Consider the following 26,794-nt stretch of genomic DNA (forward strand, 5'->3'; position numbering starts at 1 on the left):
TACCTCTGCTTGCTGCTGCGGAAACTGGCACACATACAGAAGAGTATGCAGAGGAGACCTAAGCAGACTCCCACGATGATCCCGGTGACCGAGTGGATATCCAGAACATCTAGTAGGCGAAGGACAGAGTCGAGTCAGCGTCTCAAGCCCTACCAGGAAGAGGACGCAGAGCGTCCGGTGCATTCAGAAAAGCACCAACTTCGGGTGCGTAGATAGAAAATGGGCCGGATTACTGATCCAGAGCTAGTGTTCCCTAAAGCCCAGGGGAAGTGGACTGAGTGGCCCCACGCTGGGCCCATAGCTAATCACGTACACAGAGATATGCAGACAACACACTATTATGAGAAGTACTTAGCAGTGACTGTTGAAGCAGATAAAAGTGAACTGGCATCTGTCTAAAATTCAGCTGCCTTAACACTATATGAACTAATACAACCGCTGCAAGGTGGGGAATGAGAGCCAAATCCTTGCCAAGATACAGATCAGCAACAGCCACAGATGTCAGAAAGAGCTGCACACATACATTCAGTTTGGCTCGATCCCCTGCACTGGTTTAAACATGTTCACGTCCTGTGTATCACGCAGCGGGATCAGGCAGTTTCATGCATTCGCTTGCACACAAAACTAAACGACACTACTAGCTAAGGGCAATTACGGAGCATGACTCAATGCTCGGAGTGACTTCTCGAGACCAGGGCATGCTTCCAGGGGGAGTAAAAACTGGGATACCTGACAGCTTCTCACGAAGCGTGTGCACGTCCTTTACGTTCGAGTACGGCCCGGATCCTACAATGGTCTTTGCTCCCATCTTGAAGTAATACCTGGTGTCACTCTCCAAGCCATGCACCTCGGCGCTGAAAATATTTCCTGTTTAAAAGCAAGTGAGAAGGTTTAATGTCTACAGTTGAAATGCTATCTGGGGGGTTGCAGAACTTTGTTTCACTCTCTTAGCTAGCAGAGTCTACGAGCAGTATCATGTACAGAGGTGCCTTCTGTATACCAGGATGTTTTTATGCTAACATAATATGCTTGCTAGCAACCTGACCCGGCATGTGTGAAACTTTACTCATGGGAGTAATCTCACCGAAGCCTCTCCTGCAGCTACACAGCCTCATGCTCCTTAGTTCTGGACTGGACGCGGGATGGAATTCCCTGGCCTGTAATATGCAGGAGGTTGATCAGCTGGTCCCTTCAGGCCTGAAAATCTTGACATTTGTGCCATTCATTGGCCACACCCCTAGACCACCCCCTCTGTGCTACCATGGATGGAGCCCAATGAGCAATCCCGTTGGAGCCAGTGGGAGGACCCTCATGAGTCAAGTTCTCTACATGCTGAACTGTTAGCAGGATCCAGTCCCAATCCACTACATGCTAACTTTAATTCCTAATTAACATCCATTTCGAAATAGTCAACCAGCAGCCTCCACAGTTCCGCTCCATCCATCCTCAGAGATTTTTGACCCTTTCCGTTTTCATAGATTCCCAGGCTAAAGGGGACCATTGTGTTCATCTAGTCCAGAGGAGGGCAAATTACAGCCCATGGGCCGGATCCGGCCCATCAGGGCTTTAAATCCAGCTTGCAGGATTGCCAGCCCCATGGCACAGCGGGGCTAAGGCAGGCTGTTTACAAGGCTCTAGTTTACAAGTGGCCAGCGATTGAGAATGCATCACATCCCGTGGTAAGTTATTCCAATGGTTAATCACCATCATGATGAAAAATTTGCACCTTCTTTCCTGTCTGAATTTGTTTCACTTCAACTTCCAGCCACTGGTTATTGTTCTTTCATCACATTTCTGTTCCCCAGGTAGGTACTCACCAACCAGGGTCAAAAGACTCCTCAACCTTCTCTTTGTCAGGCTAATAGATGGAGCTCCATGTGGGGTTTTCTAATCCTTTAATCATTCTCGTGGCTCTTCTCTGACCCTCTCCCATTTGTCAGAATGCAGAACCGGCCGCAGTATTTCCAAAATGGTTGCACCAGTGCCACGGCTGAGGTCATATCATCTCCCTATTCCTGCTGAGATTTCCCTTTCTGTGCATCCAAGGATCGCATTAGCCCTTTTGGCCACTGTGTTCAGCTGATTACCCATGTCCTTTCCAGAGTCACTGCTTTCCGGCCTGAGACACCCATCCTGTAAGCAGGCTCCATTCTTTGTGCCTAGATAGCTAACTCTATATTTGGCCGTACTGAAAGGCATGTTGTTTGTTTGTGCCCAGCTTACTGAGCAATCCAGATCACTCTATCCGGGACCTGTCCTCTTCCTCATTTACCCCTCCCCCAGGCTGTTTGTCATCTCTACACCTTGTCAATAGTGATTTTATCTTTTCTTTCAGGTCATTGATAAAAATGTTAAATAGCGTAGGGCCAAGAACTGAGCGTTGCGGAAGTCCACTGGAAATACACCCACTGGAAGCTGATTCCCCATTTGCAGTTACATTTTGAGACCTAGCGGTTAGGCAGGTTTTAACCCAGTTAACGTGTGCCCTGTTGCTTTTGTACCCTTCTGTCTTCTCATTCAGAAGCTCAGTTCTCCTTCAAGGCAATGAGTGAACAAACTGCAAGAAATGACCAGCTGAGCTCTTAACTTCTCGCTGCACCTTACATGTAGCATTTCTGCTCACTAGCATTGGCTTCACCTCCCCAGCCAGCAGCTTCACCCTGACACTGTTATCTATCAGATGAAAACCGCCACACACAGGAGTGACCTGGTTTTGCAGAGGACCTCCTGGAAGATCTCAGGTGGCCAATGTGCTCACAGCCTCTAGCTCACAGCAAACATGCAGCATTTTCTTTCAACCACCAACCCACCCGCTTTCCTCCTTTCTTATCTCTGAGCCACAGCCTTGACACTCAGTCAACAGAAAGTTCTTTCACTGCCCAGCGATAGCATCTTCCCTCTCTGCAGCCAGGATCTAAAGAGGCAGCTGGCAAGAGAACCCACCTGCTTCTAAACACACCTCTTCTCCCACACATCTCTTCTCAGTGCTCATGCTCTGCTCTCAGCTGTGGGTCTCCTCTGCTGCCGCTATTTCTAATTGTATTGCAGGCTAGCACAGCCTTTCCTCAACATTATCTGTCCCCCAGCTCATTAGACTTCTCTGTTTAGAGGCTGGACGGCAGAGACGCATGACTCCCGTCAGAAAGCAGACAGGGCAAGGCAAATGGGGGGATTCTGAACTGACATTTATTAGGATTGGCACATGTGCCCAAGTAGGATCGAAGTCAATGCACCTCCACTCTGGACCTGGCCCAAAGGACACGCTCCTGAGCTACTCCTGGCGCTCACCTTCTTTCCTCAGCAGAGTCCACATGTCGTCGGGCTGCGTGTTGTTTGCATTATACAGGATGACATACTCCACGATGATGCCATTGGGTTCAACTGGAGGACACCAATGCACCTGCACGGCGTATGGGTTGATTGGATGCAGCCTGAGGTCAGATGGTGGCGTTGACGGCCCTGGAGAGACAAAGGATATGACGACTGCCCCAAACGTGCAACAGGAATCAAAGGGGAAATGGCGAAAGCTCAGCTCTTTGGGCCACACCTCCAATTTGGTGCCCCCAAAAGCGGGCACGTGCCAAAGCTGCATTTGCAGATGGGAGCTGGGTGGCCAGATGCGCACCGGAGTGATCTGCATGCACCAGGCAGACGCAAGCCTACTTTGGTGGATGCAAATGGTGCACAAACCAGGCTGCTGGCTGTTGACTTTGGAGCTGAATGGAAGGGTGTGCTCTCTGCAGCACAAACAATGGGGAGTTTGTCTGTCTTGGCCAGGGAGCTAAGGAGTAGCAGGAAAACACAGGTGTCACTGCACAGCTCAGTAAGAGATACACCATTAAAATATGCCAAAGCTTTTCTTATCCTCAGGCCAGGGATCCTCCGAGTCCTCTGCCCCCTTCTGGTTTTTAATTCCCCCGCCCACAAAGCTCTCTTATCACCACAGCTAGATGGGACCCACCCTCCAAAGTCAGTTAACTCCACTCCCAAAACAGCCACTGGAGGTTGCTATTGGACAAGAGAGGTTATCCCGTGACCTACCAGAGCTAGCAGCGCTCTCAGCCTCTGCCAGCCCTAGGGCAGAGTGGGAGGCTCGAACTCCTGCCAGTATCTCTACATCACCATGCTGGGCTCAACGACCCATTTTGACAACATCTGTCAGCATTAGCCAGGACCCATCGCTCAAAGCAACTCCCAGGGCAGCTCAATTCCTCACTAGAATGTAGGATTTCTCAGAGAAAGTCCACCCCTCTCCCCCAAACAAAAGAAAACTCAAATCTGAAATAAACGTATTTGCCCTGATTCGTATCAATTGCTCTTCTCGAGTTCTGCTTCCATTCCTTTGTGCTTACAAAGCCAACTCCAGCGGCAGCATCCCGTCAGCAGGCTTTGGAATGGCTCCTGGGCTTTCAAATGGCTCTCAGCCTCCACTGATGCAGAAGAGAACTGAGGGCCGCAAGTGACAGCGAGTCGGATGCCCAAGCATTTCATCGTACAAATACGTTACATCTGCTGAGTGAGTGCACAGGGGGAATGACAGAACTGGCAGCTGAAAACGGTCTTCAGAGATTTACACTGTTGCTCCACTAGCGGGCAAGGCACAGGAAGTGAGACTGGCCTTCCTCCAATCAGGGAGAGCTCTGTGAGTTTGGGGATTTATTTTCACCATGTTGCGGTACTTACGGTCAGGAAGAGTAAACCTCTCCACCACGCTGCTGAACGGTCCGTCAATCCCAACTCCGTTAGACTGGACTGCAAACTCATACTTGGTATAAGGTTTCAATCCGCTGATGAGAATACCTTCATCAGAACTGCCAAGGAACACAGACACACAGGGCAGATTAACACAGGCCGGGGTCCCATCATCCGCCACCTCAGCAACTTACCAGGAGCCTGTGGGCCAGAAAAGATGTGGGTGCAATGGAGAGGATCAAACGGCAGTGCTCCCACCTCTCATGATTCTATCATAAGTCTCACTATCTTTCATATGTTTCTTAAAGCCCAAGCTCCAGGAACCATGGGATTACGGGAGAATCACGTATGTTTCTAGCCTTCATGGCTGTTCATTTATTTATGATCTTCTTGCAGAGAAAAGCTTGAAAATATGATGCCGCTAAAGCCTCAAAATCCAGAAGACAAATATACAAGCCACCTCAAATTTATTATATATATTTTAAACGTCATGATTTTTAAACCAAAACCCCATTTTGGGGAGCCTGATGAGTCATGATCTTTGAATATTTGGGGCTGACAATACTGCAACTGGCTTTATCCTTAATATAAAGCCATGGGAACTAGAGATTCCAGCATGCAGTACAGCCTGACCCCTACAAATCAAGATGGAAAAATGCCTGCTTTCTCCTAAGCCCCATCTCTGTGTTTCAGATACGGACTGTTCTCCAGGAGCCGTTTTTTGCCCAGCCCTGATTTAGAATTGAGCAAATGGATACAAGTCAGTGTCACATGCGGCCTGGATGTAGAAAGGCACAGGGTCTACTAAAATTTAAACCACCCAGCCATGAGGTTTCCCATGTATTTCTCCCGCATGTTTGTTTTCTTTCCAACAAGAAAGCCGTTGGGTTGCTCAGCCTGTTGCGTGACACTCTTACCTTGTGTAGTAAGTGACAAGAGAGGCGTTTTTCAGTCCCCAAGGGCTGAACCGCACAGTGTAATTGACGATCTTGACAGTCGTGAAGTCTGGTTTCTTCCACCTGAGCCAAATCGAGGTCGAACTGTTGGACTCTGCATAGACCTGGGCTGGGGGCAGTGGGGGGCCCTTCTGAACTGGAGGGTCTATGGTGCATGAAGGAAGAAGAATGAAATACACAAGTGTAAGTGGCATGGGAGAGAGAAGAGCAGTCACTGCTGGTGAGTCGAGAGGCGGATGGGCCAAGTGGTTAGAGCACTAGCCTGGGCTCAATTCACTATTCTGTCATAGGCTTCCTATGTGACCTTGGGCAAGTCACTTAGTTACTCTCTGCCTCAGTTTCCCATCTGTGCAATGGGGATAACTGCCCTGCCTCCCAGGGTGTGCGAGGATAAATCAATTAAAGATTGTCAGGTGCTCAGACATAATGGTACTGGGCAACGTAAGTACCGTGAAAAGGCTACGATTTAGTCATGGAGGTCACGGAAGTCACAGAATCCGTGACTTCCAGTGACCTCTGTGACTTCAGCCTGTGGCAGTGGGGAGCTGCTGAGTCGTCCCCTCCCCTGCCCCCGCCCACGGGGGCAGGGAGCTGCAGTGTTCCCCTACCACCTCTGTCAGCCCCCGGAGTTCCAAGCCGCCACAGAGTGTGGGGGTACCCCGCAGCTCCCAGCCCCCATGGGCAGCTGGGGAACCCACGAGCTCCCAGTCATTGCGAACGGTGGGGGTACCCTGCAGCCCCAAGCTGCTGCAGGCAGTCGGGCCCTGGCATCTCCCAGCCATGGGTGGGGGGGGACCTTGAGCTGTGACAGCCAACCTGCGGTGGAGGCTCCTGTAGCTCCTAGCCCCCACACAGCTGCCCCGCTGCAGGCAGTTGGGGCACCCACAGATCCCCATTTTGTCACAGGTATTTTTAAAAGTCAGGGTCAGGTCATGGCTTCCATGAATTTTTCTTTATTGCCCATGACCCGTCCATCACTTTTACTAAAAATATTCATGACAAAATCTTCGCCTTAACTATGAACAGATAGAATACACGTAGAGAATCACAATAGCCTAATTTCACCACAAAGGGAAACGAATAATGAAACTGACACATATGTCTGTATTATTATTTATCTGTATTACCCTAGTGCCCTGGAGCCCTGGTCACGAACCAGCACAACACTGTCCTAGGCGCGTTACAAACGAGATCCTCCTAGCCATGTCTGACCTCACTGGGGCCAAACTCCTACTGTTTTGCCACCCTTAGAAACAAATTGTATTGCACTTGCAAAATCCTGTCTGGGACAACAGCGGCGAGAGGCCCCACTGGGCCAGGGCGAGGTACCAACATGGAGTCAGAGACAGTTCCTCTCCAAAGAGCTTAAAATCCAAAGAGCAGGAGCAGAAAGAGAGAGCCAGGGAGATGTATTAACGTGCCTGTTATCATCCAACAGATTGGTGTCAGAACTGGGAACAGAACCCAGGCCCCCAGAGGCCACTCCTGGGCCCTATAGTGCCATCTGGATCTTTCCTATATAATGGGTGGAACCGAACGCTATCTTGCATCTCCAGCACAGCTCCCCCAGTGTTTCTCAGAAATAGGGTGACCAGATGTCCCAATTTTATGGGGACAGTCCTGATTTTGGGGTCTTTTTTTTTTATATAGGGTCCTATTACCAACCCTATCCCACCCCCCCCACCCCCCGGTTCTGATTTTTCACACTTGCTGTCTGGTAACCCTACTCAGAAAGGGGGGTGGGTAGGGAACATTGGGGGGGTGGGGTAATGGCCATCTGAGTTGAGTGGCACCCAATCGTAGTAAGATAGAGTGGAGACATTTCCACCCCCTCCAAGATCCTTTACGATGAACAATGAAGGTTGATCCGTAACGTGTTGAGCACTCCAGCCAGCTCCCAAGGAACACTGGTTGGTGACTCTAAAAATGCGGATGGTCCCGCTCATTCTCAACTGGGAACGATGATGTTGGACACCAGTGCTAGAGCACAACTCCTGTCGTTGGTTCCTAAACATCTGCCTCCTTATCTTTATCCCTTTCGCTCTCTTAAAGCCATGGGCAGAGCAGAAGAGAGCAGAACATACAGGCAGAAGGTCGCGGGTGAAATAGCTAGGAACTGCCCTATGAAGTCACAGGGGTATTTCTTACCTACTGCGGTCACTAGTGCCTTTTCCGTTTTGCCCTTCCACACAGCTGCGTAGCCATCTTCGTGCTTATTGAAAGCCACCAGCTTCACCTCATAGAGTCTCCCTGGGGCTGGAAAAATGAACAACGTTTTTGGTTGCAAAAAGCATTCAGCAGAAGTTCATCTTCGCCCAATCTCAACAGAGCTGCACTGGCTTAAAACCATTCAGATTCCATGTTCAGATATTAGCTAATTCATCAGGCTACCACCTCCCTACAAAGTATTATCATCTCCATTTTATCACTGGGGAAACCAAGGCCAAGAGAAGCAAGGTGACTTGCTCAGGGTCACAGATTGAGTCAGTGGCGGAGCCAATAGAATAAGAACTCACAATTTCCTGACCCCCAATCCTGTGTGCCTGCCTCTACCATGGAAGATAGCATCATGCTGCATTAAAGCAGCATCACAACGTGGTCCCACAGCGCAAGATGACTGTGTTTAAGAGGTCCCGGGAGTTGTTTGAGGAGCTAAGAATGTCCTGCAAGCACTGGAGTAGGATTATCTGGGAAAACTCTGATGGGTGATAACCCAATGGCCTCTCCAAAGCTAGGCGACACATTAATATTCTTTGCTCCAGTTGCTTTACCCAGTAATTTAAGGCCTGATCCTCAGATTAATTGCTTAGATACTGCACTCTACGAAATATCTTAGACCTTACACCCTTTTGCTCCCATCCAAGACCAACCTACCACAGAAGACAAGTGTGTTTATTTCTCTCTCTCGCTCTCACACACACGTATGTGTACTAAAGCTGACCCTCCAAAGTAAACAAAAGCGTCACATTGAATTTATCCTTGTAACTCAGCAACACCCTTGCAAATCTACAAAACGCTGCAACCTTCATTTTCCAAATCACCAATTATGCAGGGGGCCCTTCAGCGGCCCCTGAGCCTGGTGGGAGAACTTCTCTCAAAGCGATTCACAGTGTGACTGTGCCAGTAACCTCTGCTCAGGGAAAGCCCAGTTCATGTATTCAGAAGGATACATTGTACAGCCACCGGGGGGAATTTTTAAAGACACGGCGCTGGATCCTGCAATTCCTTGCACCATGAAAACTTCTATTAAAATCGACAAGAGTTTTTGGAGCACACAGAAGCACAGGATCAGTCTCAATCTGTCTCATCTGCCAAGAGAGATTCTTGTCAGAAAAAACTCTGGTGCGCACAACAACAAACTAAGCCTACCGCTTTCTCAGACGCAGCTGCTTTAATAATAAAATCAGGCACCTTCAGAAAGGAAACAGAGATCCCCGTTTCAAGGGCAATTCTTCCACTGACCCCAAACGGGGTTGCAGGAAAAGGCCCAGAATATCTCCCAGCAGCCTTAGCTGCGCTTTCGTTAGTTCCTACAACGGACACCAAACTTAGCTCACGCAGTCCAAAAGGCCGTTGCAAAGCTTGCCTGCCTCTTTCTATTTGTCTTTCACAAACTAGTAGCCTCTCCTGCCATGTTGGGGGACATTTTAGCAGGGATGTTTATTCAAGGAAACTACTTAAAAGATTCAAAGTTTTTAAATAGAGGGAAACTGGCAATTCTCTCTGGACATCTAGTCCCTTGTTCAGAAAGGCGCTGAAAGCAGCCCACAGTCTCTTTGGTTCCCTCGGCTGCATTTAGATGAAGTTTGTTAATTAAGGACGTGCCTATTCATCCCCTGCCCCGATGGCTCACTGGCTCCCTTACCGTGCCAATGTAAGCAGCACAAAGCCCGTCTCACTGATGCCAATTTTATTATTACTGCTCCAATTATGCTCCCAGGGCCTATTGGTGCCAATTACCCAAAGGGTGCTCGGAAGGCTGCCCCTGCTTCACAATATGTGTTCACGTTTGGAATCTAAAAACAGTTCGGCCACATTTTCCTCGCTGAAAAGCTCCCCAAAGCAAACACAGTTTTGTCTCCCTCAAAAGCTGCCTGGGTGTTGTGCGATGATGAAAACAGACTGGCTGACCTGCATTCATGCCTCCTCTGAAATTCACAGAGGCAGGAGCTATCATTGTTGGACTACAGAGTCGCTGAGTTCTCAGGCTCAGGGGCATGTAACTGAACAGTGGCCCTGCTCCCTGTACACTTGCTCAGAGTTTCGCTCTGTGTGATACTTTCTCAGCTTCACAAAGGCTTCCGAGAGGAACCTTGGGAAATGAGTCTGGTTTGGGGAGCGGAGAGTCAGGGCAATAAGGAACATGTTGCAAAATGTGCAGTAGTGGACAATCTGCCTTGGAAGAAATAGCACAAAGACAGGAAGGAAAGGCCAAGTCTTACTGTGCCTGCATACACTGTTAACACAGTAACGACTTTTTCCTTTGAAACATCGTGGCCAAAATTTTACAACAATGGGAGCCTAAAGTCAGGCTCCTAAATTCCCATTTAGGCACTTCACTGAGTGGCCAGATTTCCAGGAGTACAAGTATCCAGTGGATCGCATTGACACCGGGTGCACAGAACTTATACAGGAATTGCCAGACTGGATCAGACCTGAGGTTCATCTAGCCCAGTCTGTGACAGCGGCCAGTGCCAGAGGAAGGTACAGGAAACCATACTCCAAGCGGACATGAGATAATCTGCTCCTCATCCTGATCTCTAACACAGATTGTGAAACACGAGGTTTGATACTGCAAACTTTCTGCAAGGGGCAGCAGTTATAACTCTGGAGATTCTTAGCATCAATTTTTGCCACTCTTGCAAGCTAGAAGCTGGGATTTGTATCTGCGACCCCCGGTACACGAATCCGGATCATTTCCACTGCACCACCTGAAATCAGGCCACAGTGGTTTTCGAAGGTTGGGGTTAGACTCCTGTTTCTTATAATCGAGGCTCAGAAGTTCAGTATCTGAAAGCTTACAGGATACTTGTCAAGATTTGCTATTGAAGCTAGCAGGAGGGGTGAAAACAGATGTATTTTGTTGCATCCTCTCATATATGTGTGTGCCTGTATTAAATTGATCCAGAATAATCTACTCTGCATCACTTCAAATATGGGATCTGGATGGCTGTAATATTTCCAATAGACTAATATATATTTTTACATTCTTTTTTTAAGTGCTCATTTGGGTGTTAACTCTCTCACCTTTCTCAGGCTAAGAAGTACCTGGTACCGCTCCCAAAGTAAGGTACTACTTACTAGCCATTAACATGGATGGTGGAATTAGGCCCTCGATGTTTCTTTTTCTTCTAGCTCCCGGCCCTGGTTGTTGCATTCCACTACTAGTGATTAATTGCTAGAGTCAGACCTAGAATGTCCACTGAAATCAATGAGACTTCTTGGAGCTCAGCACATATCAGGGTTAAGCCCGGAATGACAGACTTGTGTTGATTACAATGTCCCATTTCTCCTATTTCCTGCACAATTATTTTCCTGACTCTGTTCCCTTTTTAATACTTTGCAGCTCCTTATCCAACCCCTCATCTCAACTGAATTGCAACATTCTCGCCAAGTGCCCAAGGTCCAGATTGTGCAATCCTGACTCGCACACGTAACCTCAATGAAATCAACACCTGCTTGTGTGAGCGGGCACTCACCAGTGCAAGGGTTGCACGGTCTAGCCTTAAATTACACACTTATACTTCGACTCTTGATGGGTTTTCACCCTCCCCTGCCTTCCCTGCCACCTCTGCATTCTCCGCGTACACTAGGCGCTTCTACCCCTTCCCTTTTCCAAGCCCCCAGGAGCAGGTCATTCCACAGAAAAGCAAAAAAGGACACCCCCAACTGGAAGACATTTCAGCCTCTTCATGAAGTTAGGATAGTTAATCCACATCAGCCCCATCATAAGGAAACCATCAAGAGATGATTGAGGCCCAGATTTAAGGAAGTAATTACAGATGAACAAGTGATGTTCTGAGCACTGATGTGCCAGAGCATTTGGAACCAATTCAAATCATTCCTGAGCCACTCTCCTGGCTGGTTTGTCAGTGGTAAGGACAGTACACAATGTACAGATGTGGTTTCTTCAGTGCAGTAATTACAGATCTAAATTCTTCAGAGTGACTTGTAAGTGTTAACACCCTCTCCAGGCTATGAGCAGACATAGCTGTAACGCAATTCTAGAGGGGGAAGTTTATTTAGTGGCGACACAAGTTAGCCTCCCAGGTCCTATATACTGATTGTTAAACCATCCACACTATACGTTAGGTGTGTAACTCAAGCTGGCACGCACACTCACACTGCTGTTTCAACAGCTGGTCTTTGTCAACAAAGCAAAATGCTGCACTATACGAGGCCCGATCCTCAGCTGGGGGAAATCAGCACAACTGCACTGACCTCCCGGGAGTTACACTGATTTCACACTAGCTGAAGATCAGTCCCATAGTGCCCTACATATTGTAGCTCTGAGTCTAGTAATTAACCAACTAGTTACAGGACGTGACAATTACAAGGGCGAGCCATGGGGCAGAGGAGGGAAACAGTCTAAGCAGGAGAGTCCTATTTCAAGTGTACATGTGGCATGTCTGATTTCTTAACAGTTAGTTAATTAACTAATTACTCTAGTCAGATACTATACAGACAGTCTATTGTAGTAAACGGTTACAAGCATCTTGTTGGCTCAGGTTATCTTTCAGATCTGATTGCAGCTTATCCCAGCTGGGATTCAGACTCGTTTTCTGACCTCCAGCTCTAAACCTTTTTGCCTCAATTTTTCTCCTCTGTAAAATGGGGAGAGTAATACTGACCTGCGAGAGGTGTGGTGAGGATTAACGCGTGGCTGTATTTTAATCTGGAGCAGATATCTCAGGTGCTTTTTAACCCTCAAGTAACAAACACGCTTGGCTGCATTAGAGAAGCATCTTACATACACTGAATGTGAGGGTGCAGTATGATTGCTCAGAGCTCCAGTATGAAAATGGAGAAAAGCATGTTAAGTGTCTGTGGGTTAAGTTTAAAGGCGAGAGCAACAAGGGTGCTGTCGTGGTGGGCGTCTGCTACAGACCACCAGACCACGAGGAGGTAGATGAGGCTTTCTTCGGACAACTAACAGAAGTCTCCAGATCACAGGCCCTGGTTCTCATGGGGGAATTCAATCCCCTGACATCTGCTGGGAGAGCAATACAGCAGTGAACAGACAATCCAGAAAGTTTTTGGAGAGAGTTGGGGACAAATTCCTGGTGCAAGTGCTGGAGAAACCAATTAGGGGCCATGCTCCTCTTGACCTGTAGCTCACAAACAGGGAAGATTTGGTAGGGGAAGTAGAAGTGGGTGGCAATCTGGGCAGCAGTGACCATGAGATGCTCGAGTTCCGGATCCTGACAAAAGGAAGAAAGGAGAGCAGCAGAATACGATCCCTGGACTTCAGAAAAGCAGACTTTGACTCCCTCAGGGAACTGATGGAGAGGATCCCCTGGGAAGCTAATATGAGGGGGAAAGGAGTCCAGGAGAGCTGGCTGTATTTTAAAGAAGCCTTATTGAGGGTGCAGGAACAAATCATCCCAATGTGCAGAAAGAATAGCAAATATGGCAGGCGACCAGCTTGGCTTAACAGAGAAATTTTTGATGAGCTTTAACATAAAAAGGAAGCGTACAAGAAGTGGAAAAAGACGGTTACTCACCTTTGTAACTGTTGTTCTTCGAGATGTGTTGCTCATATCCATTCCAGTTAGGTGTACGCGCCGCGCGTGCACATTCGTCGGAAAACTTTTACCCTAGCAACTCAGTGGGCCGGCAGGTCGCCCCCTAGAGTGGCGCCACCATGGCGCTCCATATATACTCCTGCCGGCCCACCCGCTCCTCAGTTCCTTCTTGCCGGCTACTCCGACAGTGGGGAAGGAGGGCGGGTGCGGAATGGATATGAGCAACACATCTCGAAGAACAACAGTTACAAAGGTGAGTAACCGTCTTTTCTTCTTCGAGTGATTGCTCATATCCATTCCAGTTAGGTGAATCCCAAGCCTTACAAAGGCGGTGGGGTCGGAGTGAAATGTGGCAGAATAAAACTGCCGAGCCAGAGGCTACAGCCTCTCTTGACTGCTGAACCAGGGCATACTGCGAAGCAAAGGTAAGGACCGAGGACCAATGGAGCTTCGCGACAGGATTCGTGGGTAGAAACACGAGCCAGCAAGGCGGCAGATGAAGCCTGAGCCCTGGTAGAATGCACGGTGATGTGGCTTGGGGAAATATGAGCCAAATCATAACAAGTGGGGATGTCCGCCATCACCCAAGATGAGATCCTCTGAGAGGAAAACAAGCAAGCCCTCCCTTTGGCCCGCTACCGGGGCAGAGCTGGGGCACCTTAGGAAATGATTCTGTCAGCACAATATAATGCGAGCACTCCACAGATGTCCAAGGAGTGCAACGGTTATGCCCATTGCGTTGAGCTGTGGGTAACATGAAAGGCCAAAACACCTTAGGGAGGAAAGCCGGGTGCGGTCATAACTGCACCTTGTCTTTGTGGAACCTTCGTAAGAGCTCTGATCTCAGAGACCCGTCTGGCCAAGACTAGGTTGAGGTCCCAGGGCGGGGCTGGGCGGCGCACCCGAGGGTGCAAGCGCTCCAAGCCCTTGAGGGACCTCGAACCCATAGAGCGTGGGACACTGAACGTCCATCTTAGCTTGCTGGAAGGTATGGATGGCTGCTGAGAGTATCCTCAGCGATGATACCGCCAGATCCTGCCGCTGAAGGCCAGAGGCAGGCCAAATAGAGGGGATCGAGACCTCAGCAGGAGCAAGATCGAGCGTACTGCAGCTGTAAAGGAAACGCTTCCACCTGGCTCGGTACGTTGACCAGGTGGAAGGCTGCCTGTCACCCCGACTCAGGTACGCAGGAGCCACCGTGAGGCGAAGAGGCTGCAGGTCCGAGTGACGAAGCCTGTCATTGTCCTGAGTGATGAGGTCTGGGCTGACAGGCCGAGCAACGTGGTATGTCAGTGCTGCCTGGACCACTCTGGAGTGATCATGATGATGCACGCTCTGCCCCTGCGGAGTTTGAGCAGGACGTAACGAACCACTGGGAACAGTGGGAAGGCATAATGCAGTTGGCCGTTCCACGGCATCAGGAATGCGTCCAAGATCGATTCCGAGGAGAGACCTTGGAAGGAGCAGAACACCTGGCATTTCCTGCTCTCGCGGTGAGCGAACAGGTCTGTGTGAGGAACCATCTCCACTTCCGGAAAGCGGGACGCCTCACATGGGGCAGAGTGATCATTCGTAAGACAGGAAAAACCTGCTGAGTCAAAGAGTTAAGACGTTCCGAACGCCTGGGAGAAAGGACGTCGCCAGCTCCATCGAGTGGGCCATGCAAAAGACCCGGAAATGGATGGCCTCCTGACAAAAAAGGGGGAAGGACTATGTCCCCCCTGAATACTTATGAAGCACCTGGCCATTGTGTTGGCTGTAAACACCGAGATACAACGGCCTCGCAGCTGCCGCTGGAACCCCTGGCATGCCAGGCGGACTACTCTCATTTTTGGGGCATTAATGAGGAATGCCAGCTCCCTAGAAGACCGAAGGCCTTAAGCTCGGAGGTGACCATGAGCACTCGAGCAGAGAGATGATGCGTCCGCCGTCAGGGGCAGTGAGGGCTGGGGCGGATGAAACCGCATCCCTGTCCACACCAAGGAGGGCGTTAGCCGCCACTTTAGGGAGCCTAAGGCGTTCGAGGGAACGGTGACTACCATGACCACTGGCTCCCTGTCCAAGCGGTACGCCGAGGTGGGCCGGACTTGGAGAGGACGGAGGCGGAGCTTGGCGTGTTTGGTTACAAACTTGCGGGCAACCATGGACCCAGGAGACTGAGACAAGAACGAGCTGAGGTCGTTGGGAAAGCCTTCAGACCTCAGATGATTGTTGCCATCGCCTAAAACCGCAGTTGTGATAAGCAGGCTCCGGCTAGGTAGGAGACCAAGATAGCCCCTAGGAAGCCCAACCTCTGCGTGGGAACCAGAGTGGATTGCTCTATAGTAATCATCAGGCCTTGATCTGTGAATAAGACCGTGACGATGCCCACGGGCTGAGTGGTTTGTGTCTCAGAGTCTCCTCGGATAAGCGAATCGTCCCAATACGGAAAAACGCATATCCGACATAGCTACGGTAGGCGGCGACTATGGCCGTAAACCGGGAGTATTCACCGCTGGCTATAAAGCGGAGGCATCTCCCGTGCGGAGGGAAGATGGCATTGCGAAAGTACGCGTCCTTCCTATCCAGGGCGGCATAGTAGCCCCCAGGAGGCAAGGATGGAATAATGGTTCCCAGGGATACCATGCAGAACTTCAACCTTATCCCAAACCGGTTGAGTCCATGCAGGACCAGGGAGGTCTGAGACCTGTGTTCGAGCGGGGGACTAGGGCATAACGGGAGTAAAACCCCTAGCCCCTTTCGTCCGCTGAAGGGGGACAGGGCTGGAGCAATTTAAAGGTGGTACCTATGCTCCATCGTGCGCAGGACCCAGCGATCTAAAAGTAACTGGGGCCATGCCAGGAGAAAGCGGGATCAGGATCCCGTCCTGCGACTGGTACACCGCCCTCCGGCGAACCTTGGAAGGTCCGTCTTTGGTCCCAGTGGTAATTGCGAGGGACCTTGACTTTGGCTTTTTAGGGGGCCTGACGTTTGTCTGCGACCACCTTGGCCTTGCCGTTTTCCAGAGTTCTGCCTCTGGCTAGGCACAGAGTATGGCGGCTGGGGCCATAAAGGCCTGCGTTTGGTCGCTGGCGTATACATGCTGAGACGCATTAGGACCCTATTGTCCAGCAGGCTTCGCAGTCTGGGGCTGTTTCTGCCGCGAAGATGCCTTTACCAACAAAGGGTAAATTCTTTCCCCCGTCCGCCAAGACGGCAGCGAACTCCAGGTGGGAGGTTCGAGGGAGAAACTCCTCCACCCAGGTGCTATAATTATCGCAGCTAAGCAAGGCTTGTTGCTTTGCTACCCAGAGGTGCAGGGCCCCTGCAGAGTACACCTTGCATTCGCCAAGGCTCTTTCTGCTTCGGGGCTGGCGCCCGCTGGCCATCATATCAGGATCGTGGTCCTGAGCATAAAATCTGCGCATATGGGATGACACGGATGCGTGTCCGGACGGCCATGGAGGTACTAAAAGAAGGCACGGGCCGAGTCTCTGACTCACTCGGACCTTGCCCAACTCGGCACCGGGGACCGGCATCGGGAGGTGTATCGGTACCTGGAACGAGATCCAGACCCGCAACCATAACGGTGTCGGGAGGTCGACCGAGATCTCGAGGCTCGGAGAAGAGCTACAGGAGTCAAGGTACCTGCCCCGGTGCCAGATGTCGGAACGGTGCCGATAGCAGGTCGGCGAACGGGATACCGACCGGTGCAGCGAGTGTGACCAGTACCGAGGAAAACAGCACCGGGACTGCCAGTGGTGTCCGGCGTGCCGACAGGACTTGGAGTGTCTGCGGGACCGTGATCATGAACGGTGCCGCTCTGCTGTACTGACAGGGGACAGTCCCTTGAAGAGACTGTATTACCCGTACCGGCGGTGCCCGGGTCAGGCAGCACTGACTCTGTCATGGCATTGAGAGCCCTCGCCGATGGTAACATCTCCGGCGTGCAGGGAACAGCAGGCTCCACCACAGTGCGTACTGGGGAGCTGTCAGGCACCGGATTCGACGGCCCTCGTGGGGCCGGGATCCACGGTACCGAGGTCATCAGAGCTTCGGTAGGTGCCGGTGCCGGGCGAACCGAGTTAGATAAGCTGTCTGGCTGCGGTGCCGTCAACACTGAAGCAGCGGGAGTAATACGCTCAACCACGGCGCGTGCCGGGGAGCCGTCGGGCACCGGATTCGATAGCCCTTGTGGGACTGGAATCGACGGTGCCGATGTTGTCGGTGCCTCAGAGGCTTCGGTTGGCATGGAAGCAGCCGGAGCAGGAGCTCAACCATGGCGCGTGCCGGGGAGCCGTCAGGCACCGGATTCTACGGCCCTTGCGGGACCGGGATCGACGGTGCCGACGTCATCGGTGCCGCAGCAGGTGTCGGAGCCGGGCGATCCGACTTAGACTAGCCCTCTGGCCGCGGTGCCGTTGGCACGGAAGCAGCCGGAGCATTAGCTCGACCACGGCGCGTGCCGGGGAGCCGTCAGGCACCGGATACTACGGTCCTTGCGGGACCGGGATCGACGGTGCCGACGTCATCGGTGCCGCAGCAGGTGTCGGTGCCGGGCGATCCGACGTAGACGAGCTCTCTGGCTGCGGTGCCGTTGGCACGGAAGCAGCAGGAGCAATACGCTCAACCACGGCGCGTGCCGGGGAGCCGTCAGGCACCGGATTCTACGGCCCTTGTGGGACCGGGATCGACGGTGCCGACGCCATCGGTGCCGCAGCAGGTGTCGGTGCCGGGCGATCCGACGTAGACGAGCCCTCTGGCTGCGGTGCCGCTGGCACGGAGCAGCAGGAGCAATACGCTCAACCACGGCGCGTGCCGGGGAGCCGTCAGGCACCGGATTCTACGGCCCTTGTGGGACCGGGATCGACGGTGCCGACGCCATCGGTGCCGCAGCAGGTGTCGGTGCCGGGCGATCCGACGTAGACGAGCCCTCTGGCTGCGGTGCCGCTGGCACGGAAGCAGCAGGAGCAATACGCTCAACCACGGCGCGTGCCGGGGAGCCGTCAGGCACCGGATTCTACGGCCCTTGTGGGACCGGGATCGACGGTGACGACGTCATCGGTGCCGTAGCAGGTGTCGGCGCCGGGCGATCCGACTTAGACGAGCTCTCTGGCTGCGGTGCCGCTGGCACGGAAGCAGCAGGAGCAATACGCTCAACCACGGCGCGTGCCGGGGAGCCGTCAGGCACCGGATTCTACGGCCCTCGTGGGACCGGGATCGACGGTGCCGACGTCGTCGGTGCCAGGCGAGCCATCTTAGACGAGCTGTCTAGCTGTGGTGCAGCTGGCACAGAAGCAGCAGGAGCAGTAAGCTCTACCACGGCGCGAGCCGGGGAGCTGCCAGGCACCTGATTCCGTGGTCCTGGGGGACTGGAATCGACGGAGCCGAAGTCATCGGTGCCTCTGCAGGTGACGGTGCCGGATAACGCAACTTAGGCGAGCTCTCTGGCTGCGATGCAGGTGGCACGGAAGTAGCGGGAGCAGGGGGCTCAACCACGGCGCGAGCCGGGGAGCCGCCAGGCACCAGCAGGAATCGTAGACTCTCTCGACCTCGGAAGAAGGGAGCGGTGCCGAGTCGACATCGGTGCCGGCGACGGTCGGTGCCGAAAGGCCTTGGTGGTACCGGCGGGGTTCGGTGCCAAGGAGGCGCTTCTGCCCGCCGCTTGAACATCGCTCGGCGCCCAAGGTGGAGGGGTAAGTGAAAGTCCCGCACCTTTTTGTTCTCGGCTTAAAAGCCTTGCAAATGGGGCACTTATCTGTCAAGTGTGATTCCCTGAGGCACTTCAAACAGGAGTCATGTAGATCTCTCTTCGGCCGCGGCTTCTGGCAAGCCGGGCCCCTTTTAAAACCCGGTGAGCCATGCATGGCTCCGGCACTGGGCTCATGGAAGGGGCTACTTCCTGAACCCCGCTAACTAAACTAACCATGTTAGCAAAGAAAACACGTATAACCATACAAATATATATATAAAAGTGTTATAACTGCATAATTATATACGAGAAAACGAGTAGCTAGGGAAGTGGAGGTCAGCTAAGCCGCGCTCCACTGTTCCAACGACCGACACGGGCGGTAAGAAGGAACTGAGGAGCGGGTGGGCCGGCAGGAGTATATATGGAGCGCCATGGTGGCGCCACTCTAGGGGGCGACCTGCCGGCCCACTGAGTTGCTAGGGTAAAAGTTTTCCGACGAATGTGCACGCGCGGCGCGTACACCTAACTGGAATGGATATGAGCAATCACTCGAAGAAGAACTTGGACAGATGACTAGAGAGGAGTATAAAAAAAAAAAATTACTCGAGCATGTAGGGGTGTAATCAGGAAGGCCAAAGGACAACTGGAGCTGCAGCTAGCAAGAGATGTGAATGGCAACAAGAAGGGTTTCTACAGGTATGTTAGCAACAAGGCGGCAGCCAGGGAAAGTGTGGGACCCTTACTGAATGGGGGAGGCAACCTAGTGACAGATGATGTGGAAAAAGCTAAAGTACTCAATGCTTTTTTTGCCTCGCTCTTCACAGACAAGGTCAGCTCCCAGACTGCTGCACTGGGCAGCACAGTATGTGACCAGCCCTCAGTGGCGAAAGAACAGGTTAAGGACTATTTAGAAAAGCGGGACATGCACAAGTCCATGGGGGCCAGATGCAATGCATCGGAGGATGAGGAGGGAGTTGGCTGATGTGATTGCAGAGCCATTGGCCATTATCTCTGAAAACTCGTGGCAATCAGGGGATGTTCCAGACAATTGGAAAAAGGCAAATATAGTGCCCATCTTTAAAAAAAGGAAGAAGAAGAATCTGGGGAACTACAGCCTGGTCAGCCTCACCTCACTCCCTGGAAAAATCATGGAGCAAGTCCTCAATTAATCCATTTTGAAGCACTTGGATGAGAGGAAGGTGATCAGGAACAGTCCACATGGATTCACCAAGGGCAAGTCATGCCTGACCAATCCGATTGCCTTCTATGAGGAGGTAACTGGCTCTATGGATATATGGGAAGTGGTGGACATGATATACCTTGACTTTAGTGAAGCTTTTGATATGGTCTCCTGCAGTATTCTTGCCAGCAAGTTAAAAAAGTATGGGCTGGATGAATGGACTATAAGGTGGATAAAAAGCTGGCTAGATCATCAGGCTCAACAGGTAGTGATCAACGGCTTGATGTTTAGTTGGCAGCCGGTATCAAGCAGAGCGCCTCAGGGTCGGTCCTGTGGCTGGTTCTGTTCAACATCTTCATTAATGATCTGGATGATGGGATGGATTGCACCCTCAGCAAGTTTGCAGATGACACTAAACTGGGGGAGAAGTAGATCTATTGGAGGGTAGGGATAGGGTCCAAAGTGACCTAGACAAATTGGAGGATTGGGCCAAAAGAAATCTGATGAAGTTCAACAAGGATAAATGCAGAGTCCTGCACTTAGGACAGAAGAATCCCATGCACCGCTACAGGCTGGGGACTGACTGGCTAAGGAGCAGGTCTGCAGAAAGCGACCTGGGGATTACAGTGGATGAGAAGCTGATATGAGTTAACAGTGTGCCCTTGTTGCCAAGAAGGCTAATGGCATATTGAGCTGCATTAGTGGGGGCACTGCCAGCAGATCGAGGTAAGTGATTATTCCCCTCTATTCAGCACTGGTGAGGCCACATCTGGAGTATTGTGTTCAGTTTTGGGCCCCCTACTACAGAAAGGATGTGGACAAATTGGAGAAAGTCCAGAGAAGGGCAACAAAAATGATTAGGGGCTGGGGCACATGACTTACGAGGAGAGGCTGAGGGAACTGGGGTTATTTAGTCTGCAGAAGAGAAGAGTGAGGGGGGATTGGATAACAGCCTTCAACTACCTAAAAGGGGGTTCCAAAGAGGATGGCGCTCAGCTGTTCTCAGTGGTGGCAGATGAGAGAGCAAGAAGCAATGATCTCAAGTTGCAGTGGAGGAGGTCTAAAGTTGGATATTAGGAAAAACTATTTCACTAGGAGGGTGGTGAAGCACTGGAATGGGTTCCCTAGGGAGGTGGTGGAATCTCCTTTGTTAGAGGTTTTTAAGGTCAGGCTTGACAAATCCCTGACTGGGAGATTTATTTGGGGTTGGTCCTGCTTTGAGCAGGGGGTTGAAGTAGATGACCTCCTGAGGTCTCTTCCAACCCTAATCTTCTATGAGTCTATGAGAGGTTCTTAGAAATATGTAGGTGGGAACAGATGATTATTCTGACCTGAGTTTTGAGATATGAACGTAAGATACACCAACCATTTCAATTTGTGCTTCACCAGATATAATTTAATCACTGATTAGAGAATCATCTGTCACTACATTAGCTTTCAGGAGTTTCTGCATTTTTATATTTTTAAACAATTTAGCACTTGGATTCTGCACTGACAGGTGGTCTTACAAGTACCTGAAAGAGACAGAGATTAATTTCTGCCCCTTAAACTCTCAATACACTCATCCCTGCAACAGTCAGCTAATGATTTAACAGTGGGAGGAGCTTTAGAACGCGGGTACATTCAGACTCTGTAGTACAGTCAAACCTCGCAATAGCGCGCCCCGCCATCACGCGAAATAGCATATAACGCGATCATAAGTTGGCTCCCCTTTAAGGCCTAATACCAGTGGTTCCCAACGCCATGATGACCATCGGGACATTGATGTGCCCCCGCCTAGTGCCCAGCAAGGGAGAAAAGCTGTGGCCTCGCACCTGCCGGGGAGAGAGAACTCCAGGGTTGCGGGCGCCGGTGTTCTCTGTCCGCAGCAGGCGCACGGCTGCGGCTCCTCTTGAATCCGGAGAGAAGCCGTAGCCTCACGCCTGCTGGGGAGAGAGCACCGGCGCCCGCAGCCTCGTTCTCTGTCCCCAGCAGGTGCGAGGCCAAGGCTTCTCTCCCCTGCTGGGCACTAGGCAGAGCACATCAATGCACCATGTTGGGGACCACAGACTTAAACTGACCAGCTTGAAACCCCGCTATACCGCAACACCGCATTTAGCGTGATGGAATTTTTTGGACCCCAAACATCACGTTATAGCGGGGTTTCACTGTAGTAGTAAAAGACTCTGTAAGATGCAATTGTACATCTGAAGGGCTTGCAGCCAAAGAACTTTGCCCTTTCTTAGAAGTTCTCCCTCACGACCTCCTTGCACTGCAAGGTGCAACAGCGGGGCCAGTGCAGGTTGATAAGAAGTAGACTTAACCAGCTAACCTAGTCGAGTTAACTCATACTGCTTCACTTTCTTCTTTAGCTTTATGGGCCCCACATCCCAGCTCTCCTCTTCTGTGCCATCAGAGGGGTTTTCGTCACTTGTTTCTTCTGTGCCCACTTCCCGGTAGTACAGCTTGTAGCCTGAAATCTGGGCGTGGTTGGCTGGGGGCTGCCACATGACCAGGAGGGATTCCATTTTCGCTCGGACTTTTAATTCTGTCGGGGCAAACGGAACTAGAAAAACAAGAGGAAAGAAACCCACATTTCAGCAACTCCGCGGTGTTTCCTTGCTTTGCTAAGGGGCTTCCTTCTCTCCACCGCTGAAGGACAGGGAGGGTCTGTCCCAGTGAGGGGACATGCCCCTGATGTGCCAGAGAGGAGCGGTGATGATTCTGTCACTGATGGGCCAACCAGATGACCACAGAACAACACAACTGATGTTCATCTACATAGCAAGGGGGGCAGTCTAGCAGATAGAGCTGGTGACTGAGAGCTACTGCGGTGGGGTGGGGTTTACCTGCCCTATTTCAAGTTAAGCACAGCACCACTTTTACCGGCTGCTGTCTGTTGGCTCTGTGTTTATCTCTGTATGTCGATTTTGCCTACCCACTTCCAGACATGCCCACGCTCATTTTTCATGAGCCCCTGCTTATAACCTGCAGCCTGAGGAAGATCTGGGAAATGATGGGGAGAAGGACCCATCAAAAACACACCAAGCAGCATGGGACAGGGAAAAGCATTCTGGTTCCCCACACTAAATGGAATGCTAGGAGAGGGGTTCTAGTGTGACTGGGACCTCATGCTGCAATTCCCTAGTGAAGACACAACCTTATGTGGGGTTGGGTATGCCATCTAGTCTAACTGCCTCAGCTTCCCCATCTGTGAAATGGGGATCATGGTATTGACCTCCCACCCTCACGGGGGTGCTGTTCCAAGCCCCAGAGAAGAGAAAGGAGCTATGCAGCGCACGCCACGCCCCACCCCAACCCCATAGGGTGACCAGATGTCCTGATTTTATAGGGACAGTCCCAATATTTGATGCTTTTTCTTATATAGAAGCCTACTACTCCCCACCTCCGTCCCGATTTTTCACACTTGCTGTCTGGTCACCCTACCCTACCATGCGTTTGGTTGTCCTTGTCAGGAGTACGATGCTGCGTCCACTCCGAAGGGGCGCCATATCCTGCACTGGTGCTGGCTGCAATGCGCACTTTGTAGACTTTATTGGGATGGAGCGACTCAAGGGTGATTTGTGTCTCATTCGCACCAACCTCGGTGGAGGAGATCTGATCTGCTAGAGCCAAGGAAACCCCAATTAGACTTCTTTATTCCAGTTCAGGTGAATTTGCCCCTGTGCCGGGGGCCAGCAGCAGGAGCTCCGGGCTGCGAATAAGCTGAGGTGAGACTTGCATGGTGCACTGTGCTGGCCTTCGGCCCAGTGGCAAACTTCCCTGCAGGTCACATTGTTATGTAACAGCGCAGTGATGGTCTATAACTAGAGATGAACCACAACTGGAATCCTGACTCAGCAATCCCTTTCCGGTTTCGATTGTGGGTCACAATCAGAACAGGAAGGGGTCTCTTCTCCCCAATGAACACACACAATTCCAGTCTGGATACAGCAGGAATCGTGAGACAGCAGGAAGTTGGCAGAAAACTCACGAGAACAGATGGTGAGGTGAAATTTCCACCGTGCTAGATGGCAGATATCTCAATACCTTGGGCCAAAATCTCAGAAGAGCCCCAACTGAGATTCTGGTGCCATCAAATCTGCAGCCAAATGCTAGTCTTAAATTAACTGAAATGAACCAAGAACCTTACCCTCGACTCACAGCATTCAAATCCAGCCTAAATCTAATCCAGACCCAGATTAGAACATGGCCTCCTCAGATCATCTCTATTATAAGGTGCATTCAGTTAATGGGTTAAACAGAGCCTGGTGGGAGATATCCATTGGAGCTGCAAAGATCAGCCTTGCTAGAGATTCGAACAGTGGCCCTATGATTAATGCAAAGGTCACGTTTAAACAATTCATCCTGTTTGAGCACCTGTGGGAATTTTGCCCCGGTTCTTTACCAGAAGGCTGTGTCTACACTGCAGTTGGGAGGTGTGTTTCCAGGCGCGGGAAGACAGACGTGTGCTTGAGCTAGTGCATTAAAAACAGCAGTGTGGAAGCTGCAGATCTGGCGGCAGCTCAGGTTGGTCGCCTGAGTCCAAGCCCGCCCAATCCCCTGGGTCTGGCTAGCCCGAGCTGACAGCCGTGCTGTAAGATCCACACTGCTATTTTTAGTGCACTAGCTCGAGCTGAGCTAGCAGAGGACTGTCCCTCCACGCTGGGAATCCCACTTCCCAACTGCAGTGCGGACATACCTTAAACAACCACACATCAGCCCCAGGGTGCAAACATTTCAACCGCTTCCCACTGACTCATTGGGTTGGCTGCAACCGCTTTTAGGCACCAAGAATAAAACCAAGAACCAGGTGTCACGGTGCAGAACAGAAACACAGCTCAAACCCATGGGAATGTGGCCCTTTGTCACATTTTCAATCCCCTCCTTACATCCTGGAGATGAGCAGCTGCAGAGCAAGGAATGCTCTAGGGCTGGGAAGCTGGCACTGATGAGAAAGTGCCCATGTCCCCACTGAAGGGTTAGTATAATGGCTAACAATAGAAATAAAACCAGATCAAGCCAAAAACTGGCACATGTGGTTACATGGGCTTGCCGGGATACCGGTTTTCTTTCGACACAATGATCTGATTTTTTCTAATTCATCGAATGCACTTCCCCACCTACCCCATGATCATTGAACCCCTTTCAAAACACACAAAGCACCAGTGACAGCCAGAAGTTGTTACCCTCTGGTGGTTGTTGCTGGCCCATATGAAATGCAATCCTCAGTCCAGTTCCCATGTGGTCGTAGGCCGACAGGGCGAAATCCACAGCTGGCAAGTGCAATGGCAGAGTTCAGCCAAGGGTGGCCAGGTACAGAATGGGCTCTGGGGAGTGAATTCTTGTCTAACCCTTTCAGGGGAGGTGTGAGGCACATCAGTGGGGCAGTATGGGGACGTTTGTAGTGCTGGTCTCTATGCTGCACGTCTCCTATGGCTAAACAGAGCCTCTGGTCCCAAAGGGTTTCAGCCCGGAACCTTTTGTCAGCATTAACCACACAGACACACAGACACACAGACACACAGACACACAGACACACACACACACAGACACACACACACACAGACACACACACACACACACACAGACACACACACACACACACACACCAGATTTCTCAGAACTGCAATAATGCACTGAATGCACCAACCTCTGCTTCTCACTGAGCCCATTTCCCCCTCACCTTCCTTGAGGGTGCAGTAGTCAATTTTATATTTCGTTATCTTCCCATTGCTCAGCTCTGGAGGGAGAGGCAGCCACGTCACTCTGATGTCAGCTGGGGTCATACTCGACAGAGACAGCTGAGGAGCAGAGCTGGGAACTGGGACAGAAGCAACGAACAGATGAGACGTCTCCTCAGTCCGAAACCAAGAGCAACAAGCTGTTTCAACGAGGCGCCACTGGGGATTAGCTCCACTTGGGAGCACATATGTCTGAACCACGGGGCTTCAGAGGTTCAGGGATTGGCTTTGGGATTGCCCAAGCTGACCCACTCCTCTGGTCAGGTGAACCTTGGGTGCCCTTGGTCCTGAAAGTATTGTCCCTGCAGAGTATACATGGTGGCATGCTGACACACCATGCCCTTTGCTGAGTCTCACATACTTAATGCCTGGAGTTGGACCACAACGGCTTCCACTTCTGTCTTTGCATCATTAGCATTTCAATGTTTCGTTACCTGTTTGCTTCCAGAATTTAAACACAGATCTCCTAGGGACACTCAGAAATGCTCCCTGCTCCACTGAGGATTTGGTAGTTTGCTTTAGACAGGCCTATCTGCTTTCAGTTTTTTGCCATGGAAACAGAGAGATTTAATGCCACGGGGGATGGCTCAAGGATCTAAGCATCAGGTTTGAAAAACAAGTTTCCCTAGAACCACAGATTTGTATTCCGGGCAGCTGCTCATACTTCCGAGGCAGATTGTGACAGGGAATACACCCCACACCAGCCCTAATGGGGTTATGGTGGCTCAGAAGGGGCCAATTAACCTTCTACTGCACCGGGGGGGAGGGGGGAGTCAGGATTGACTGAAAAAGTCTAACTGAAGATGAAGACCAGCTGGGCAGTAGCA

At 51.2% G+C, this 26,794-nt stretch overlaps 1 protein-coding gene across 2 annotated transcripts in view; it reads right to left on the reverse strand.

The window, feature by feature from the left end:
- IGDCC4 (immunoglobulin superfamily DCC subclass member 4) overlaps positions 1-26,794 on the reverse strand; it is a 187,751-nt gene that overhangs the window by 23,089 nt on the left and 137,868 nt on the right. Inside the window, exons 9-17 of one of the 2 annotated variants that reach the window (XM_050967461.1) lie at positions 25,910-26,047; positions 23,676-23,846; positions 22,556-22,789; positions 7,797-7,904; positions 5,610-5,793; positions 4,684-4,811; positions 3,289-3,459; positions 730-867; positions 4-109 (exon numbers count right to left, since the gene is read on the reverse strand). In XM_050967461.1, the coding sequence (XP_050823418.1) occupies positions 4-109; positions 730-867; positions 3,289-3,459; positions 4,684-4,811; positions 5,610-5,793; positions 7,797-7,904; positions 22,556-22,789; positions 23,676-23,846; positions 25,910-26,047 (1,378 nt within the window). Of the gene's footprint in view, positions 1-3; positions 110-729; positions 868-3,288; positions 3,460-4,683; positions 4,812-5,609; positions 5,794-7,796; positions 7,905-22,555; positions 22,790-23,675; positions 23,850-25,909; positions 26,048-26,794 lie in introns of both variants that reach the window. The other variant, XM_050967460.1, reaches the window with a different exon arrangement.

Source organism: Gopherus flavomarginatus, chromosome 9 (assembly GCF_025201925.1).
Source record: "Gopherus flavomarginatus isolate rGopFla2 chromosome 9, rGopFla2.mat.asm, whole genome shotgun sequence".
NCBI lineage: Eukaryota > Metazoa > Chordata > Testudines > Testudinidae > Gopherus > Gopherus flavomarginatus.